This window comes from Gopherus evgoodei, chromosome 1 (assembly GCF_007399415.2).
Source record: "Gopherus evgoodei ecotype Sinaloan lineage chromosome 1, rGopEvg1_v1.p, whole genome shotgun sequence".
NCBI lineage: Eukaryota > Metazoa > Chordata > Testudines > Testudinidae > Gopherus > Gopherus evgoodei.
The window spans coordinates 52,258,404-52,279,849 of record NC_044322.1 but is presented as its reverse complement, the minus strand read 5'-3'; the positions used below and the strand labels follow the sequence as shown (position 1 = coordinate 52,279,849).

The following is a 21,446-nucleotide window of genomic DNA, read 5'->3' as shown; positions in this document are numbered from 1 at the left end:
GGATAAGCGAATCGTCCCAATACGGAAAAACGCATATCCGACATAGCTACGGTAGGCGGCGACTATGGCCGTAAACCGGGAGTATTCACCGCTGGCTATAAAGCGGAGGCATCTCCCGTGCAGAGGGAAGATGGCATTGCGAAAGTACGCGTCCTTCCTATCCAGGGCGGCATAGTAGCCCCCAGGAGGCAAGGATGGAATAATGGTTCCCAGGGATACCATGCAGAACTTCAACCTTATCCCAAACCGGTTGAGTCCATGCAGGACCAGGGAGGTCTGAGACCTGTGGTCGAGTGGGGGACTAGGGCATAACGGGAGTAAAACCCCTAGCCCCTTTCGTCCGCTGAAGGGGGACAGGGCTGGAGCAATTTAAAGGTGGTACCTATGCTCCATCGTGCGCAGGACCCAGCGATCTGAAAGTAACTGGGGCCATGCCAGGAGAAAGCGGGATCAGGATCCCGTCCTGCGACTGGTACACCGCCCTCCGGCGAACCTTGGAAGGTCCGTCTTTTGTCCCAGTGGTAATTGCGAGGGACCTTGACTTTGGCTTTTTAGGGGGCCTGACTTTTATCTGCGACCACCTTGGCCTTGCCGTTCTCCAGAGTTCTGCCTCTGGCTATGCACAGAGTATGGCGGCTGGGGCCATAAAGGCCTGCGTTTGGTCGCTGGCGTATACATGCTGAGACGCATTAGGACCCTATTGTCCAGCAGGCTTCGCAGTCTGGGGCTGTCTCTGCCGCGAAGATGCCTTTACCAACAAAGGGTAAATTCTTTCCCCCGTCCTCCAAGACGGCAGCGAACTCCAGGTGGGAGGTTCGAGGGAGAAACTCCTCCACCCAGGTGCTATAATTATCGCAGCTAAGCAAGGCTTGTTGCTTTGCTACCCAGAGGTGCAGGGCCCCTGCAGAGTACACCTTGCATTCGCCAAGGCTCTTTCTGCTTCGGGGCTGGCGCCCGCTGGCCATCATATCAGGATCGTGGTCCTGAGCATAAAATCTGCGCATATGAGATGACACGGATGCGTGTCCGGACGGCCATGGAGGTACGAAAGAAGGCACGGGCCGAGTCTCTGACTCACTCGGACCTTGCCCAACTCGGCACCGGGGACCGGCATCGGGAGGCGTATCGGTACCTGGAACGAGATCCAGACCCGCAACCAGAATGGTGTCGGGAGGTCGACCGAGATCTCGAGGCTCGGAGAAGAGCTACAGGAGTCAAGGTACCTGCCCCGGTGCCGGATGTCGGAACGGTGCCGATAGCGGGTCGGCGAACGGGATACCGACCGGTTCAGCGAGTGTGACCAGTACCGAGGAAAACAGCACCGGGACTGCCAGTGGTGTCCGGCGTGCCGACAGGACTTGGAGTGTCTGCGGGACCGTGATCATGAACGGTGCCGCTCTGCTGTACTGACAGGGGACAGTCCCTTGAAGAGACTGTATTACCCGTACCGGCGGTGCCCGGGTCAGGCAGCACTGACTCTGTCATGGCACTGAGAGCCCTCACCGTTGGTAACATCTCCGGCGTGCAGGGAACAGCAGGCTCAACCACAGAGCATACTGGGGAGCTGTCAGGCACCGGATTCGACGGCCCTCGTGGGGCCGGGATCCACGGTACCGAGGTCATCAGACTTCGGTAGGTGCCGGTGCCGGGCGAACCGAGCTAGATAAGCTGTCTGGCTGCGGTGCCGTTAGCACTGAAGCAGCGGGAGTAATACGCTCAACCACGGCGCGTGCCGGGGAGCCGTCGGGCACCGGATTCGATAGCCCTTGTGGGACTGGAATCGACGGTGCCGATGTTGTCGGTGCCTCAGAGGCTTCGGTTGGCATGGAAGCAGCCGGAGCAGGAGCTCAACCACGGCGCGTGCCGGGGAGCCGTCAGGCACCGGATTCTACGGCCCTTGCGGGACCGGGATCGACGGTGCCGACGTCATCGGTGCCGCAGCAGGTGTCGGTGCCGGGCGATCCGACTTAGACCAGCCCTCTGGCCGCGGTGCCGTTGGCACGGAAGCAGCCGGAGCATTAGCTCGACCACGGCGCGTGCCGGGGAGCCGTCAGGCACCGGATACTACGGCCCTTGTGGGACCGGGATCGACGGTGCCGACGTCATCGGTGCCGCAGCAGGTGTCGGTGCCGGGCGATCCGACGTAGACGAGCTCTCTGGCTGCGGTGCCGTTGGCACGGAAGCAGCAGGAGCAATACGCTCAACCACGGCGCGTGCCGGGGAGCCGTCAGGCACCGGATTCTACGGCCCTTGTGGGGCCGGGATCGACGGTGCCGACGCCATCGGTGCCGCAGCAGGTGTCGGTGCCGGGTGATCCGACGTAGACGAGGCCTCTGGCTGCGGTGCCGCTGGCACGGAGCAGCAGGAGCAATACGCTCAACCACGGCGCGTGCCGGGGAGCCGTCAGGCACCGGATTCTACGGCCCTTGCGGGACCGGGATCGACGGTGCCGACGACATCGGTGCCGCAGCAGGTGTCGGTGCCGGGCGATCCGACGTAGACGAGCCCTCTGGCTGCGGTGCCGCTGGCACGGAAGCAGCAGGAGCAATACGCTCAACCACGGCGCGTGCCGGGGAGACGTCAGGCACCGGATTCTACGGCCCTTGTGGGACCGGGATCAACGGTGACGACGTCATCGGTGCCGTAGCAGGTGTCGGCGCCGGGCGATCCGACTTAGACGAGCTCTCTGGCTGCGGTGCCGCTGGCACGGAAGCAGCAGGAGCAATACGCTCAACCACGGCGCGTGCCGGGGAGCCGTCAGGCACCGGATTCTACGGCCCTCGTGGGACCGGGATCGACGGTGCCGACGTCGTCGGTGCCGGGCGAGCCATCTTAGATGAGCTGTCTAGCTGTGGTGCAGCTGGCACAGAAGCAGCAGGAGCAGTAAGCTCTACCACGGCGCGAGCCGGGGAGCTGCCAGGCACCGGGTTCCATGGTCCTGGGGGACTGGAATCGACGGAGCCGAAGTCATCGGTGCCTCTGCAGGTGACGGTGCCGGATAACGCAACTTAGGCGAGCTCTCTGGCTGCGATGCAGGTGGCACGGAAGCAGCGGGAGCAGGGGGCTCAACCACGGCGCGTGCCGGGGAGCCGCCAGGCACCAGCAGGAATCGTAGACTCTCTCGACCTCGGAAGAAGGGAGCGGTGCCGAGTCGACATCGGTGCCGGCGACGGTCGGTGCCGAAAGGCCTTGGTGGTACCGGCGGGGTCCGGTGCCGAGGAGGCGCTTCTGCCCGCCGCTTGAACATCGCTCGGCGCCCAAGGTGGAGGGGTAAGTGAAAGTCCCGCACCTTTTGTTCTCGGCTTAAAAGCCTTGCAAATAGGGCACTTATCTGTCAAGTGTGATTCCCTGAGGCACTTCAAACAGGAGTCATGTAGATCTCTCTTCGGCCGCGGCTTCTGGCAAGCCGGGCCCCTTTTAAAACCCGGTGAGCCATGCATGGCTCCGGCACTGGGCTCATGGAAGGGGCTACTTCCTGAACCCCGCTAACTAAACTAACCATGTTAGCAAAGAAAACACGTATAACCATACAAATATATATATAAAAGTGTTATAACTGCATAATTATATACGAGGAAACGAGTAGCTAGGGAAGTGGAGGTCAGCTAAGCCGCGCTCCACTGTTCCAACGACCGACACGGGCGGTAAGAAGGAACTGAGGAGCGGGTGGGCCGGCAGGAGTATATATGGAGCGCCATGGTGGCGCCACTCTAGGGGGCGACCTGCCGGCCCACTGAGTTGCTAGGGTAAAAGTTTTCCGACGAATGTGCACGCGCGGCGCGTACACCTAACTGGAATGGATATGAGCAATCACTCTAAGAAGAACACAGCCTCTAAAACGATAGCCAAAGAGTTGGTGAGGATCTTTGCCCGAAAGGGGCTACCAAAGGAGATATTAACAGACCAAGGAACACCATTTATGTCAAAGCTAATGAAGGACCTCTGTACGCTGCTCCATATACATACCCTGAGAACTTGAGTTTACCGTCCGCAGACTGATGGGTTGGTAGAAAGGTTTAATCAAACCCTCAAGGCTATGATAAGGAAGGTGGTAAGTCGGGACGGGAAGGACTGGGTCACCCTACTGCCCTACCTTATGTTCGCTATCCGGGAGGTACCTCAGGCCTCAACTGGGTTTTCCCCATTCGAGTTATTATACGGACGTCACCCCCGTGGCATACTAGATATCGCCAAAGAGATTTGGGAAGAGGAACCCAATGAGGGGAGAAATATAATAGAACATGTAATACAGATGCGAGACCGGATAGACCGTGTCACCCCTATTGTATGGGAACATTTGGAAAAGGCACAGGAGGCCCAGAGAACCTATTACAAATCGCCAGGCAAAAGTCCGACAGTTCCAACCAGGGGATCGGGTGATGGTGTTGGTACCCACGGCAGAAAGCAAGCTTCTGGCCCAATGGCAGGGGCCCTATGAGGTGGTTGAACCCATGGGGGAAGTAACCTACAAGATGCAGCAGCCAAGACGCCGCAGACAAGAAGAGATTTATCACATCAACCTTCTGAAACCCTGGCATGCACAAGAGGCATGCATAACTATCCAAAAAGACCTAACTCAGGAAAACAAGCCTTCCAAACAGGTGAGAGTATCTCCCGATTTAACACCAGACCAGAAGAATGAGGTGTCTGAGATGATCTTCCGGAACCAAGATGTGTTCTCGACAAAACCGGGTCGAACAACTGAGACATATCACCACATCGTCACGAACCCTGGGGCCAGAATAACAATGAGGCCCTATCGGGTGCCAGCGGCCAAAAGAGAGGAAATAAAAGCAGAAGTAAAAAAAAATGCTGGAGTTGGGGATCATCGAAGAATCCCACAGTCAGTGGTCCAACCCGATCGTGCTGGTGCCCAAACCTGATGGCACAAAAAGGTTTTGGAACGACTTCCGGTGACTAAATGAAGTATCCCAGTTCGATGTGTACCCCATGCCTCGCATAGATGAGCTAGTGGACCGTCTGGGGAATGCCCGGTACTTGACTATCCTAGACTTGACAAAGGGGTACTGGCAAATTCCCCTTGCGGAAGATGCAAAGGAAAAGACTGCATTCTCTACACCAAAGGGTCTTTTTCAATATACTGTCCTCCCTTTTGGACTACATGGGGCCCCAGCTACTTTCCAGCACCTCATGGACAAGCTATTATGCCCGCATAACAGTTATGCTGCTGCCTACTTGGACGATGTGGTCATTCATACCCCAGACTGAGAAACCCACCTAGAGAAGATGGAGGTAGTCCTTGATACCTTCAGGCAAGCTGGCCTTACAGCAAACCCTGCCACGTGCGCTGTAGGGTTTACAGAGGCCAAATATCTTGGCTACATTGTGGGAAAACTCCACCAGAGAGGTCCTTTGGGGCCATCTGCCTTTCCCAAGTCAGGATAAAGGAGGAGGGTTGGGCGTGGTGCTAGCAACTCCACCTCGTAAAAAATCAACCTGCTACAGAAACGCCAACAATAGAGACAAAAGACGGTTACTCACCTTTGTAACTGTTGTTCTTCGAGATGTGTTGCTCATATCCATTCCAATTAGGTGTGCGCGCGCCGCGTGCACGTTCGGAGACTTTTTACCCTAGCAACACTCGGTGGGCGAGCAGGTCGCCCCCTGGAGTGGCGCCGGTATGGCGCCTGATATACGCCCCTGCTGGCCCGCCCGCTCCTCAGTTCCTTCTTGCCGACTACTCCGACAGTGGGGAAGGAGAGCGGGTGTGGAATGGATATGAGCAACACATCTCGAAGAACAACAGTTATAAAGGTGAGTAACCGTCTTTTCTTCTTCGAGTGCTTGCTCATATCCATTCCAATTAGGTGATTCCCAAGCCTTATCTAGGCGGTGGGGTCGGAGAGAGAAGTTGCGGACTGTAAAACCGCTGCGCCGAAAGCGGCATCGTCTCTAGCTTGCTGGACCAGCGCATAGTGTGATGGGAAGGTGTGCACAGAAGACCAGGTGGCCGCACGGCAGATTTCCTGTATGGGGACATGAGCCAAAAACGCAGCCGACGAAGCTTGAGCCCTGGTAGAATGGGCGGTAAGGGCCCCCGTTGGCAGGCGGGCCAAGTCGTAACATGTCCTGATGCAGGACGTGACCCAGGATGCAATACACTGGGAGGAGATTGCCATGCCTCTCATGCGTTCCGCTACTGCCACAAACAATTGTGGTGAACGTCTGAAGGATTTAGTTCTCTCAATGTAGAATGCGAGAGCCCTTCGGACATCCAAGGAATGGAGCTGTTGCTCTCTTCGGGATGAATGCGGCTTTGGGTAAAAGACTGGCAGGAAGACGTCTTGGTTAATATGGAAGACGGAGACGACCTTAGGGAGGAACGCCGGGTGTGGTCGCAGCTGTACCTTGTCCTTATGGAACACCGTATACGGAGGGTCCACGGTCAGAGCCCGAAGCTCCGAGACTCGCCGAGCCGATGTGATAGCGACTAGGAAGGCCACTTTCCAGGACAGGTACAGCAGCGAGCATGTGACTAAGAGTTCAAAGGGGGGGCGCCATGAGCCTGATCAAGACAAGGTTCAGGTCCCAAGTAGGGGTAGGCCGTTTGACCTGAGGGTATAATCACTCCAGGCCCTTGATGAATCTTGACACCATAGGGTGGGAAAACACGGACTTGCCAGCCTCACCTGGATAGAAGGTGGATATAGCCGCGAGATGGACGCGCAGAGAGGAGATCGCCAAGCCCTGCTGCTTGAGAGACCACACGTAATCCAAAATGGTGGGGACTAGCATGGAGAGTGGGTCGTGGCCGTGCTGGTTGCACCAGCAGCAGAAGCGTTTCCATTTCACTAGGTAGGTTGAACGCGTGGAAGGCTTCCTACTGCCCAACAACACTTGTTGTACTGCATCAGAACAGCGCAACTCAGACTGGCTTAACCAGCCAGGAGCCATGCAGACAGATGGAGGGACTGTAGATCCGGATGGCGCATCCTGCCGAAGTCCTGTGTGATCAGATCCGGCCAAGGAGGTAGGGCAATTGGATTCGCCAGGGACAGATCAAGCAGCATGGTGTACCAAGGCTGCCGCAGCCAAGCGATCAGGATGAGGCGGGCCTTGTCTCTCCAGACCTTGATCAGGACTCGGTGGACGAGAGGGAAGGGTGGAAAGGCGTAGCAAAGACGTCCCGTCCATGGAATGAGGAACGCGTCCAACAGGGAGCCCGGGGAGAGACCCTGTAGAGAGCAGAACACCTGGCATTTCCTGTTCGATCTGGAGGCGAACAGATCTATCTGGGGAAACCCCCACCTCCGGAAAATGGAATAGAGGACGTCCGGACGGATGGACCATTCGTGGGACAGAGAGGATCTGCTCAGGTAATCCGCGAGGGTGTTCTGCACTCCTGGGAGAAAGGAGGCCACTAGATGAATAGAGTGGGCTATGCAAAAGTCCCACAGACGTATTGCTTCCTGACAGAACGGGGAGGACCGGGTCCCGCCCTGCTTGTTGATATAATACATGGCCGTTATGTTGTCCGTGAATACCGCAACACAACCGCCGTGCAAATGGCGTTGGAATGTCTGGCATGCTAGGCGAACTGCCCGCAGCTCCCGCACATTGATGTGAAGAGTCAACTCTCTCTGTGACCATAGACCCTGTGTATGCAGGGTCCCCAGGTGCGCACCCCAGCCCAGCGATGACGCGTCCGTTGTCAGGGACACTGAGGGCTGAGGGGCGTGAAACGGTAGGCCCGCACACACTTGGGAGGGCATTGTCCACCAGCCTAGGGAACCTAGAACATTCGGTGGAATCGTTACGATTGTGTCTATGGCGTCCCTGCCTGGTCGATAGACCGACGCGAGCCAGGTCTGCATCGGGCGCATGCGGAGTCTTGCATGCTTGGTGACAAAGGTGCATGCGGCCATGTGCCCCAGGAGAGCGAGGCACGTTCGAGCAGACGTGGTTGGGAAGGCCTGTAGGCTTGTGACCATGGACACTATGGCTTGGAATCGGTGCTGGGGGAGGCTGGCCGTCGCGAGGTTGGAGTCCAGCATTGCCCCGATGAATTCTATGCTCTGCGTAGGCACCAGAGTGGACTTGTCCGGGTTGATGGTCAAGCCTAGACTCGTAAACAGCTCCATGATGATGGTGATGTGCCTGGTCACCTGCGCCTCCGATGTGCCTCGAATGAGCCAGTGGTCGAGGTAAGGGAAGACATGGATAAGACGATGGCGCAGGGCAGTGGCAACGACCGCCATACACTTGGTGAATACCCGGGGGGCCGAGGAGAGCCCAAAAGGGGAGAACCGTGAATTGGTAGTGGTCCTGATTTACCACAAAGCGAAGATACTGCCTGTGCGGGGGGAAGATCGCAATGTGGAAGTAAGCGTCCTTCATGTCAAGAGCGGCGTACCAATCTCCGGGATCCAGGGAAGAAATGATGGTTCCTAAGGTTACCATGCAGAACTTGAAATTTTTGATGAATTTGTTCAGGCCTCGCAGGTCCAGGGTGGGTCGAAGGCCCCCTTTTGACTTGGGGATTAAGAAGAATAAAACCCCTTGCCCCTTAGCTCCCTTGGCACCTCCTCTATAGCTCTAATGAGCAGGAGCTTGCGAACCTCCTGGATGATAAGTTGCTCGTGAGAGGGGTCCCTGAAGAGGGACGAGGAGGGAGGATGGGAGGGGGGTGGAGAAATAAACTGAAGATGGTAACCAAACTCCACCGTGTGCAGGACCCAACGATCCGAAGTTAGCTGGGACCATGACAGCAGGAAGGGGCGGAGGCGGTTGAGGAAATGAAGTGGATCCAGGGAAGGGATTGGTAAGCTGCTCTCGGGCGCACCTTCAAAAGTTCGCCTTGGGTCCCTGCGGTGGCTTGTCGGACCTAGAAGTGTTACCCCTTTGAGGACCTGACTGACGTCTACGGTTCGGCCGGCCTCGCCTCCGGTTAAAATCTTGTCTGGGGCGAGGCAGGGGGTAAGTGCGCTGATGGTAGGGGCGGAATGGCCTTCTCTGAGTCTGGGGCGTGTGCATTCCCAGCGAACGCATGATGACCCAGTTATCCTTCAGGCTCTGTAGCCTGGGATCCGTCTTTTCAGAGAAGAGGCCCTGCCCGTCGAATGGCAGGTCCTGGATCGTGTACTGTAGCTCCGGCGGTAGTCCGGAAGACTGCAGCCACGATATACGGTGCATGGCTACGCCCGACGCCAGTGTTCTTGCTGCCGAATCTGCGGAATCTAAGGACGCTTGTAGGGAGGTCCTGGCGACCCTCCTGCCCTCTTCCAGGAGAGATGAAAATTCCTGGTGTGAGTCTGGGGGAAGCAGCTCTGTAAATTTGCCGACAGCCTCCCAGGTGTTGTGGCTGTAACGGCTCAGGAGGGCTTGCTGGTTCGCCACATGGAGCTGAAGGCCTCCCGCAGAATAAATCTTGCGGCCCAGCAAGTCCATGCGCCTGGCTTCCCTGGATTTTGGCGCAGGAGCTTGTTGGCCGTGGCGTTCCCGCTCATTGACTGATTGTACCACCAAGGAGCAGGGAGCGGGGTGTACATAGAGGTACTCATACCCTTTGGATGGTACCATATATTTCCTTTCCACTCCGTGGGCAGTGGGTGGAATGGAGGCCGGAGACTGCCATATGGTGTCCGCCTTCTCCTGGATCAACTTGATGAAGGGGAGGGCTACCCTGGTTGGTGCCTCCGCAGAAAGGATGCTTACCACTGCGTCCTCTGCTGCCGGGACTTCCTCTACAGGAAGTTTTATGTTCTGGGCAACTCGCCTCAGAAGGTCCTGATGTGCCCGGAGATCAATCGGCGGGGGCCCTGATGAAGATGTGTCCGCTACCGCCTCATCTGGGGACGAGGAAGACGATACCCCAGGGAGGAGTGGTTCCTGAACGGAAGCCTCGTCCAGAGGGACCTCCACTTCCCGGGCATCCTGCTGCACCAGGGGATCCGCAGGGTCTTCCTCCATACCTGAGGCGGGAGACCGGCTGACTGTGGCCTCTGGTGCACGATGCTCCGATTGGCTGGAGCGAGTTGGGCCCGAAGGTTCGCCCTGGGCTTGGTGGTATGCCCAGGGCATCCAAAAGGACCATTGTGGTGGTCCCTGGTCCAGGCAGGCCTGAACATCCGAACCCCCGTAAGAGGCGCTGTCCATACGGGAAGAAGCGGACGAGTGCCGTGAAGGCCATAAAGGAGCCGTCGATGACTGCGGCAGGCCTCTGCGCATCCCGATGTCGTCTCTGCGCGGTGCCGGCGAGCTGTACCGGGAGTCATGGCGGTACCTCGATCTGGACCGGGACCTGCTACCAGCTCGGTGCCGGGAGGTCAACCGGTGCCGTACGCTGCCGTGCCGGGATCGGCTGCGGTAGGAACGTCGGTGCCGCGATCTAGACCGGTGCCGAGAGTAATACGACGGCGACCGGGATCTTGATCGGTACCGCGAGTACGACCGGTGCCGCAGGTAGCGGTCCTGGGACTGTGAGCAGTGTCTGGATCTCGAGCGGCGACGCTGAGAGTGGTCCCTCGATTTGGAACGGGACCGATGCCCAGTAGTGCCTGGCGAATGCGGCCGCACCATGGCGGGCTTGCCCATCGATTGGAGAACCTGCACTGGCGGTGCCAGGGGTTGGGGCAGCTCGGGCTCTGTCAGGGCGATGAGGTCGTGTGCAACGGAGAAGGCCTCCGGCGTGGAGGGCGCGACAAGCTCAACCACTGTTCTCACTGGGGAGCTGAGAGGCACCGGACTCAACGGCCCCTGAGGAGCCGGAGTTGACGGTGCGACGACGCTCGGTGCCGCGGCGGATGACAGTGCCGGGCGGTCAGGTTTGGAGGCACGCTCTGACTGCGGTGCAGATGTAGGTACCGCAGGAGCCCTGTGCTTCTTGCTCCTCGGGGAGAGGGAGCGGTGCCGGCTAGGGTGCTGGGCCGGTGCCGAGCGGGAAGTTGAAGCCTTTGCCAGCGCTGGGAGGTCCGGAGCGGAGGCAACACTTGGTCCCGGTGCCGGAGTCGGTGCCGACGGTGGGGGAGTCAGCGCTGCCTCCATCAGGATCTGCTTCAGGCGACTGTTCCGCTCCTTCTTCGTTTGGGGCTTGAACACCTTGCAGATCCGGCACTTGTCCACAAGGTGGGACTCGCCTAGGCGCCTCAGGCAGGAGTCGTGCAGATCTCCTGTGGGCATTGGCCGATGACAGGCCGCACAAGGCTTAAACCCGGGTGAACTGGGCATGGGCCCCGGCACCGCGGGGAGGAAAAGAGGGCGAAACCCCCGATCCTCTGTATAACTATTTACAAACTACACTTAACTAACTTTATAACTACAACTATTACTATAATTACAGAACTATATACACTACACTGTAGAAGAGTGAAACGCTAGGGAGGTAGAGAACGGCTAGCCATGCTCCACAGTTCCAACGACCGACACGGGCGGTAAGAAGGAACTGAGGAGTGGGCGGGCCAGCAGGGGCATATATCAGGCGCCATACTGGCGCCACTCCAGAGGGCGACCTGCTGGCCCACTGAGTGTTGCTAGGGTAAAAAGTCTCTGACGAACGTGCACGCAGCGCACGCACACCTAATTGGAATGGATATGAGCAAGCACTCGAACAACAGAGACTTTTACCCTGGAAAAAGAACGGTCTTCAACTCGAAGATGCATGACGCTGGGTGGTAAAAGCCGTGAGGAAGCCACTAAGCCGATTACCCTTTTTGCAACCAGGAGGATTACCATAGGCACATGGAACGTGAGGACCATGTACGAGTCAGGAAAGACGGCGCAGGTTGCAGCAGAGATGAGGAGCAACAACCTGACCCTATTAGGCATTAGCGAGACAAGATGGACGCAAGCGGGACAGAGACAACTGTTGACAGGAGAGCTGTTGCTGTATTCAGGACATGAAGAGAGCGACGCACCCCCCACACAGGGAGTAGGCTTCATGTTGTCCAAGCAGGCACAGAGAGCACTGATTGGTTGGGAGGCACATGGTCCCAGGATCATCACAGCATCCTTCAGAACTAAAATGAAGAGGATTAAGATGAATGTTGTTCAGTGCTACGCTCCAACTAATGACAGCGAAGAGGAGGACAAAGATGATTTTTACAACAGACTTCAGAAAATATTAGAGATTCTCCCAGACAAAGACATCATCATCCTTATGGGAGACTTTAATGCCAAAATTGGACCTGACAACACAGGATACGAACAAGTCATGGGGACCCATGCTCTAGGAGAGATGAGTGAGAATGGAGAGAGATTTGTGGATCTGTGTGCACTTAACCACCTGGTCATAGGAGGTAGCATCTTTCCTCACAAGCGGATCCACAAGAGTACCTGGGTATCACCAGCAGGCATGACAGAAAATCAGATCGATCATGTCTGCATTAGCAAGAAGTTCAGAAGATCCTTGCAGGACGTTAGAGTTAGAAGAGGAGCAGATGCAGTGTCCGACCGTCACTTAGTGGTGGCTAGATTGAAGCTGAAGCTGAAAAAGAACTGGATAGACGCGTCAGACAGAAGAGTGAAGTACAACATCAGCCTTCTGAAGGACCATAAGACCAAGGAAGATTTTGGACTGAGGCTGAAGAATAAGTTCTCAGTATTACAGGATCGGTCTGAGGAAGAGGAAGACAGTGTACTAAACAGATGGCAGAAGGTGAGACACACACTTAGGTCAGTATGCCAGGAAGTGCTTGGAATTAAGAAACACCAGCAGAAAGAGTGGATCACAGCATAGACCTTGATCAAGACAGAAGACAGAAAGAAGAAGGAGGCAGCAGTCAATAACAGCAGGACTAGAGCAGCAAAGGCCAAAAGCTCAAAAAGAGTATGCTGAAGCCCATAGAGCAGTGAAGAGAAATATCAGGAAGGACAAGAGAGAGTATGTGGATGAACTGGCAGCAGAAGCGGAGCAGGCAGCATACAGCGGTAATATGAAACAGCTGTATGATACTACCAAGCGACTGTCTGGAAAGTTCAGCAAGCCAGAACGTCCCGTTAAAGACAAGCAGGGAAAGTCTATAACAGAAATAGAACAACAGATGAACAGATGGGCGGAGCACTTTGAGGAACTCCTGAACAGACCAAGACCACCAAATCCACCAGATATCAACCCAGCAAACGAGGACCTCCCAATTAATTGCAATAAACCAACCAGAGATGAGATCAGAAAAGCCATCACCATGATGAAGAATAGGAAGGCGGCTGGACCTGATGACATCCCAGCAGAGGCCCTGAAAGCAGACCTGGATGCTTCAGTGGAAATGCTGTACCCCCTCTTTGAGAAGATATGGGAAGTAGTGATTCCGGTAGACTGGAACGAGGGATATCTCATCAAAATCCCCAAGAAAGGAGATCTTAGCAACTGTGCCAATTATAGAGGAATCACACTCCTGTTGGTGCCAGGGAAGGTCTTCAGCCAAGTCCTCTTAGAGACAATGAAGGATGCCGTCGATCCATAGCTATGAGATGAACAGGCAGGTTTCCGGCAGAATAGATCATGCACGGACCAGATAGCAACGCTTCGCATCATAGTCGAGCAGTCTATGGAGTGGAACTCCTCGTTGTACATCAATTTTGTTGATTATGAGAAAGCGTTCGATAGCGTGGATCGAGAGACCCTCTGGAAGCTCCTTCGGCACTACGGCATCCCAGCAAAGATGGTCAACCTGATCAAGAACTCATATGACGGTATACACTGTAGAGTGATCCATGGAGGGCAGCTTACTAACAGCTTCCAGGTGCAAACTGGAGTCAGGCAAGGATGCTTGTTGTCACCACTTCTTTCTCCTCGTCATCGATTGGATTAAGACGACATCCACTTATGAGCGTAGGAACGGAATCCAGTGGACATTGTGGACCCAGCTTGATGACCTGGACTTTGCACTCCTTTCGCACAGTAAACAGCAGATGCAAGAGAAGACCAACGTAGTGGCAGCCACGTCATCACAGGTTGGCCTCAACATTCACAAGGACAAAACCAAGATCCTTAGGATTAACTCCATCAGCAATGACCCAGTCACACTGAATGGAAGCCCCCTGGAAGAAGTGCAGTCCTTCACCTACCTAGGTAGCATCATCGACGAGCAGGGTGGTACAGAAGCAGACATCAAAGTAAGGATTGGTAAGGCAAGAGCAGCCTTCTTACAGCTCAAGAACATCTGGAGCTCCAGAGAGCTGTCTTTCGCAATAAAAATTCAACTGTTCAACTCCAATGTGAAATCAGTCCTACTGTATGGAGCTGAAACCTGGAGGACAACCAAAACAACCATCAGGAAGATCCAGACCTTCATTAATAGCTGCCTCAGAAGGATTCTCCAGATCTGCTGGCCAGACACCATCAGTAACATCCACCTCTTGGAGAGGACCTGTCAACTCCCAGTAGAGGAAGAAATCAGGAGAAGGTGGGGTTGGATAGGACATACTACGTAAGCAGCCAACTAACATCACCAGACAGGCACTGCGGTGGAACCCCCAAGGCAAGCGGAAAAGAGGCCGTCCAAGAAACACCTGGAGACACGACCTTCAGGCTGATAGCAAAAAAATGGGCTATACCTGGAAGCAGCTAGAGCGAATGGCCCAGGATAGAGGACTCTGGAGATCTGTGGTTGGCGGCCCATACCCTGATTGGGGTGATGGGCATGAGTGAGTGACATTGTGGGAAAAGGTCTGGGAAAACCCCAAGTGAACAAGTTGGAGGCCATCCAAAATTAGCCCCGACCGCATTGCAAGAAACAAGTCTGGGCATTCCTAGGTGTAGTAGGATATTACTGACGATTTATCCCCCACTTTGCCACAAGGGAAAGCCCCCTGATAGACCTAGTGAAAGCCCATGGACCTGATCTGGTGAGATGGTCTGATGCAGCAGAGGAAGCATTCACAGACCTACGGACTGCTCTCTGCAGTAACCCTGTACTGATAGCCCGATTTCACCAAGGAATTTATCCTGCAGACAGATGCATCGGAAGTAGGGTTGGGGGCCGTCCTATCACAGATGGTCAGGGAAGAGAAACACCCAGTTCTCTACCTCAGTAGGAACCTCCTTCCGTGGGAACAAAAATATGCAGTGGTGAAGAGACTGCCTCGCCTTAAAATGGGCCATGGAAGCATTTCACTACTACTTGCTCGGGCACAGATTTGTCCTCGTGACCGAACATGCCCCTCTTCAATGAATACAGCGGAACAAGGAAAACAACACAAGGGTGACCAAGTGGTTCTTATCCCTCCAACCTTTCCAGTTCTGTGTGCAACACAGCGGGGAGCTATCACGATAATCCCGATGGCTTGTCACATGTCCACTGTCTGGCATCCCAAGCTGCCCAACCCCTTGGTGTTGAGCAGGGGGGGAGGGATATGTGACAGACCCAGGCCATTGTGGTACACGAGTCTGGTAGAGGGCAAATATACTAGTCACTGGCTGACTAGTTTTCTGTTCCCTGAGTGACTAGAGCAGGGGCTGCACTGCAGTAATCAGGAACCTGCTAGAACCAGTTAAGGCAGACAGGCTGATTAGAACACCTGCAGCCAATCAAGGCAGGCTAATCAGGGCACCTGGGTTTAAAAAGAAGCTCACTCCAGTCAGGGGGCAGGAGCTAGAGGAGAGGAAGTGTGTGTGAGGAGCTGGGAGCAAGTGGCACAAGGAGCTGAGAGTGAGAGGCTGTGCTGCTGGAGGACTATGGAATACAAGTGTTATCAGACACCAGGAAGAAGGTCTTGTGGTGAGGATAAAGGTGTTTGGAGGAGGCCATGGGGAAGTAGCCCAGGGAGTTGTAACTGTCATGCAGTTGTTACAAGAGGCATTATAGACAGCTGCAATCCACAGGGCCCTGGGCTGGAACCCCGAGTAGAGGGCGGGCCCGGGTTCCCCCCAAACCTCCCAACTCCTGATCAGACACAGGAGTTGATCCAGACAGTGGGGAAGATCACTGAGGTGAGCAAATCTGCCAATAAGTGCAGGACCGGCCAAGGTAGAGGAGGAACTTTGTCACACTACCTAACATGGTTCTTCTAAAGTTTACTGCTTCTTCTTTGTGGAATTCCATTATAGTCTTAAGGAATTAGTGGGCAGCTGGTATTTTTATTTCAATTTAATTAGTACATGAGAGAACAGATACTATGCACTGCCAGAGGTGTGTGGAGAAGCTTGTACTGCTCTCTCTCTCTCGAACATGGATATTTCTGTAGTGAAAAAGAGTAATTCAGCTCCAATACTGACTAAATTCTGTTTCTCAGCTGAAGCTAGCAACAAGTGAACATACTTGTTCACTATTTGAGCTTATGATGTGGAAAGACTGTAAATGAACATTCAAAATGGTAGTTTGTAACTAATCATGCTGGCTATAAAGAATTCACTTTGCCCAATGTTTTTTTAAACTATGGGAAGAGGAAGGGAAGTAAGCAGATAAGTATGCAAAATTCATTGGCTACCCTGAATTTAAAGATACTGTGACACCTCTTGGATTGAGGATATCTTCCAAGCATCAGCTGGGAAAAAAAATAAAATCATTTTCTGCAATTCTAAGTCCCCTGAATTTAAGATGTAAACAGTTAATATAAATAAAGCAAATGTAATACGAATTGTAAGTTTAATAGAAAGTCTTTGTTACAGATTGCTTAACACACGTTTATATTAAAGTTTCAATGCACTAATCCAGGGGACTATTCAAGTGCTTTACTGGATCAGACTCTAAAATGGAAACTGCATGTAGTAGCTACTTTCAAGTTCACCATTTGCTCATAGAAAAAAAATTAGTATTTGGTTTGTTTTCCAGTTCAGCAAATCTGTTACACATCAGTACATACCCTCATTGATCATCATTTGTATGTATTCTTTTAAGAGCAAGAATGTAAATTGTGTGAATTTTTAAACTATTTAGCTTATAATGGGGAGAGGGGGGTCATGACTAGACAGCCATTACGGTTATTAGTATGTTAAATCCATTCCCTAATTAGTATTCAGTGCAACATTAAACAAGACAAAGTTTTACAATGCAAAACAAACCAACACTACATATTTGCTACAAAGCTTATGAAAAAAAAACTTGTGAAATAAGTGACAATTTATATATTTAAAGTTCTTCCTCAAATAAAACAGAGAAGTTTGCACTATACTTGATTCTGCAACTGCTGTACTCCAAAATAAGCCATATGGAATTGGCTTGAACCATCTTAAAACTTTGAAATTACTAAACCAGCTGTGTACATCTAAAACAGAATACACCAGTTGCAAAACCAGGAATGAATCAAACTTATCTAAGAGGATTTGTAAAGCCTTCCCCACTAAAGTTACTACTTTTCTTGCTCTTCCAGATGAGTAATGGGTTCTTGTAGTGCACTGTTCTGTCTGTAGATAAAGGCATTGTTTACAGCTCCGAATTCTCCCAGCTGTTCAAGCGAAGAAACACAGGGATCATGATCCTTTAACATATCTGGTAACTTGCACAACTTCTCCTGAAGGCGACGAGAACGCCTAACAGGGGTCAAGAATTTTATATCTTTAACAGCAGAGTCATTTGCCTCACACTGCATCTTCTTCTTCACACTTCAGAAAAGAAAAAAAGAAAAAAACACAAAACACACACATTTGTGGATTAAAGATGCATATTGAGCCACGTTTAGTCTTACTGTCTTTCTATGGAAAGAAGTCTGTCAGAGACCATACAAACAGCAAGCCATGTTTCCTGTCTTAGCCAACTGTACCCTCCCATTTCCCCCCTCCCCAGCAAAAAAAGAAGATAATGACCATATGCAATGCCCCCAGAAGCGAAATCCAGAGTAGTACATTTTAAGCACTAAATTCATTTTGCCCAAGGATAGAGTTCTTTTCCATTACGTTTGCTAGTCAAGAGTTGCTCCAAGCAAAACACACGTATCCACCTGACTTTTTCCTAGCTTCTCCACAGAGTGTACAGCCTTCTACACCAGGCATGCAGCAATTCAGGTTCCAAAGCTGGGCAGGACTTCCCATATGTATTTTGGGTATCCTGAGCAGGGGAAGCTCTGCTTCGTAGTGTTCAGGGTAAGGATCTAGGCTCTTCAGTATTAACTCCCCAAGGCAAAGAATTAAATTTTGTGACTAATAAGAGCCAATAAAAGGTGTGAAGACAATTGATATTTATGCCAAAAGAAAAGCCAAGACAGATGGCTTGTGTCAATTTGCAAGATCTGAGTTGTGACAGGCCTATAAAGAGTCTTTCCTTTAGATGCAACGCTCTTCTCCACCCATTCACCCCAATGGTGAAAGGAGAAGCAGCTCTCAAAAGATTAGACTCTTGGAATTCCAGTTCCAAACTGGATGTTCACTAATGTAGGATGTTTGATATATTGCAGTTGTGATAGAAATACATATCACGGTTTCCTCAGACACTGTGAAAGTGCAGGAACGTCTAAAATTACCATAAGTGATCTTACCTTTCTAAGTATGGAGTGGTTGACAAATTGTATTTAATTAAATAAGACCCCTCCTTTTCTTTTTCAGGAGTCTTAAATTCTAAGTTTGCATCTTTTATTGTATCTTCAGTTTTGTAGTTTTCAGACTTAGTTTGTTCTTTGTACTTTGTTCTGTGCTTTTTACTTTCTTTAGGTAAGGTCTCTTGTCTTGACTTCAAGGATGAATCTGTTTCCTCTTTCTTAATCACTTCATTGCTAATCTCTGCCTTCTCTTCATCATTCAAGTTGAGCTCTTTGAAGACTTCCTCTACATTCTCTGTGGAAGAGTTAGCTTCTTTGCTGATAACCTCTTCCTTCACACATTCCTCTGAAAGTTACAAAGTTAGAAATAGGGACACAGTCATGATTAGTTGCAATTAAGAATCTAGTAACAAGCAGAGTGTAAAACAAGATGCAAAAAGTCAGTGGTTTCTTCAGTAACCAGTAAGGCGTATCTTTGAAATTCTAGAGCTTGTGCACACCAAACCATTTTTACAACAATCTATTGCACAACAGTGTTTCATAGACCTTAGTTTCGCCTACATTGCTAAAACCACATTTTCCCCACAAGCAAGTTGAATTATCACAACCACAATGGCCTAAATTTTCAAAGGCAAATAATTATTTGGAATGGTCAACTTGACATACCTGAAAGCAGCCTGATTTTCAGGTGGCAGGTATATAGTACTTTGAGGAAAAAAACCACCACACTAGGCACCTTTAATTCACCATACTGGATGATTCCTCAGCAGGAATTTGCAGGTTGCTGATACTTTTGTGCCAATCAAGAGAATTCCCCAGTTACTGATTTTAGCCCCTGACATTTTTGAAACATTTGAACCTCAAGCTGAAGAGGCTAGACACCACTGACAGTCAATGAAGAATAAAAATTGGGGGGGGGGGGGGAATCTATATATGATTGGGACTCCCTATCTGCCAGTATCACTTATCACTATTGGCAACATGCCAGCAGCTGAGGAGGAATCAGTAAGTTTTAATCAAACTCTGCATTATGTTTCAGACAACTTGAAGGTTAGACGCTAAATAGATCAGCTTCCATACCTTATGACTGACAGAGTGCACCCTGTTTTTTAAAAAGGGTAACACAGTAGTTCTCAAACTTTTGTACTGGTGACCCCTTTCATATAGCAAGCCTCTGAATGTGACCCCCCCCCCCAATAAATTAAAAAAACAAACACTTTTATACATTTAAACACCATTATAAATACTGGATGCAAAGCAGGGTTTGCTTTGTGATCACCCCCCCCCCCCCCACACACACACACACCCCCGAGGAGTCCCAACCCCCAGTTTGAGAACCCCTGGTTTATCTGACTCCGTGAATAAAATGTTAACCTTAAATTAACTGAAAGAAAAAGTGTATTCAATCTTACCAACTGACTTTAGAAGATTTTCAGTATTCTTCATAATATCTGCTACTGTGTGTCGTAACTCATCCTTAGGCTGGAAGAAAAGTTGCTTCCATTAATGGCCCATAAAGTCAGCTCTGAGAGACTTATTTTAATAGTTCCTACTTAGTTATTCTAGAGTTTAATGTAGAAGTAGAACTTAAGGTGATGCAGACTGCATCACTTTAAGTTATATTATGAACATTACAATTGGTTAACTGTATTGTAAACAGAGTTAGAAAGATTAGATTTTTATTGGTAAATGTTGATTTCAACATGTGTGCTTGCACACACAGACACAAAATGATGAAACATTTTTCCATCACAACCAAAATTTATAGATAGGCAAAGTCAGAAACATGCTGGTTGAGAACTTAGTTTGATTTAAGGATATTTAGTGTATATATTTTGGTATGCGACATTGACAATTTGTATTTTTAAACAATTACAAAGCTTTAAACTTTTTGAATCTCAGCATCCACGGTCATTAAATAATTCTCCCCGCAACCTGAAAATTTAAACCCAAAACAAAACCAAGAACTGAAAATTTAAGTGATAAAAACTGAAAAAATGCTTAAACATTGATATTAGCCATCAAAATTGTACGAACGTAAACATCAAATTCTGCTAAAACTAATTATAAATCCTTATGTTAATGCAGTTTGAACATGAGTCAAAGTGTGCAAGCAAGGATTGCAACACACTTTGCCACACTGCATATGATTCATCCTGTACAATGTGGTAGCATTACTGTTCCTACTGGAACCTGAGTTTTTGCATACAAAGTACTGTGTTTCTTTTGCAACCTTAATGTTAGCTAATCCTATAAATAAAAGTAACAAGAACATCTAAGTAACATTAGAAGTTAGAGACAAGGTGGGTGAGGTAAAATTGTTATTGGAACAACTTCTGTTGGAGAGAGAGAGAGAGAGAGAGAGAAGCTTTTGAGCTACACAGTGCTCTTCAGGTCTTCTGTGTCACAGCTAAATAGAATATCTATTGGATTGATCTTGTAAGGCAGTGGTTTTCAAACTGTGGGTTACGACCCAGAACTGGGTCATGGAATGGAAGGGACTGGGTTGCGGTGGCTCCGGTCAGCGTCAGTGGTGCTGCCTGGCTACGGCAGGTTAGTCTCTACCTGTTCCTACACTGCGTTGCACCCGGCAGCAGGTCCCACCCCTCCTAGGAGCTGTACCTGCTGCCAGCTGCTTCCGGGGCATAGCGTGGTCTGTAGTGCCAGGACTGGCGGGAAGCCTGCCTCTGCACCCTGGCTGCGTCACTGACCAGGAGCCACCGGAGGCAAGCCCACACCCCAACCCCCTGCCCCAGCCCTGAGGGCCCCCCCGAACCCCCTCCTGCACCCCAAACCCCTCATCCCCAGCTCTGCTAAGTAGCAGGCACCAATTTTCTTCAACTAGGTAGACAGGAAAAAAAAACCACCACTATTTGAAAACCACTGTTCTAAGGGATCTTTCAAGGTGAAGTGGTCTGTAAACACTCCTGTAGTCATATGACAAAAGAGAGGGCTAGTATGTTACAGATTGTTGTAATGAGGCATAAAACCAGTGTCTTTATTAAGACCATTATTTTTAGTGTCTAGCAAAGTTATAAATTTAAGCTCCCAGGCTCATGTTTGGAAGCCACTAAGCCCCC

At 51.2% G+C, this 21,446-nt stretch overlaps 1 protein-coding gene across 1 annotated transcript in view; it reads right to left on the bottom strand.

The window, feature by feature from the left end:
- Window positions 1-16,524: 16,524 nt before the first annotated feature.
- CKAP2 (cytoskeleton associated protein 2) overlaps window positions 16,525-21,446 on the bottom strand; it is a 35,133-nt gene continuing 30,211 nt past the window's right edge. Inside the window, exons 7-9 of the mRNA XM_030564127.1 lie at window positions 19,779-19,848; window positions 18,367-18,712; window positions 16,525-17,497 (exon numbers count right to left, since the gene is read on the bottom strand). Of these exons, the coding sequence (XP_030419987.1) occupies window positions 17,245-17,497; window positions 18,367-18,712; window positions 19,779-19,848 (669 nt within the window). The 3' untranslated portion in view covers window positions 16,525-17,244. The remainder of the gene's footprint in view (window positions 17,498-18,366; window positions 18,713-19,778; window positions 19,849-21,446) is intronic.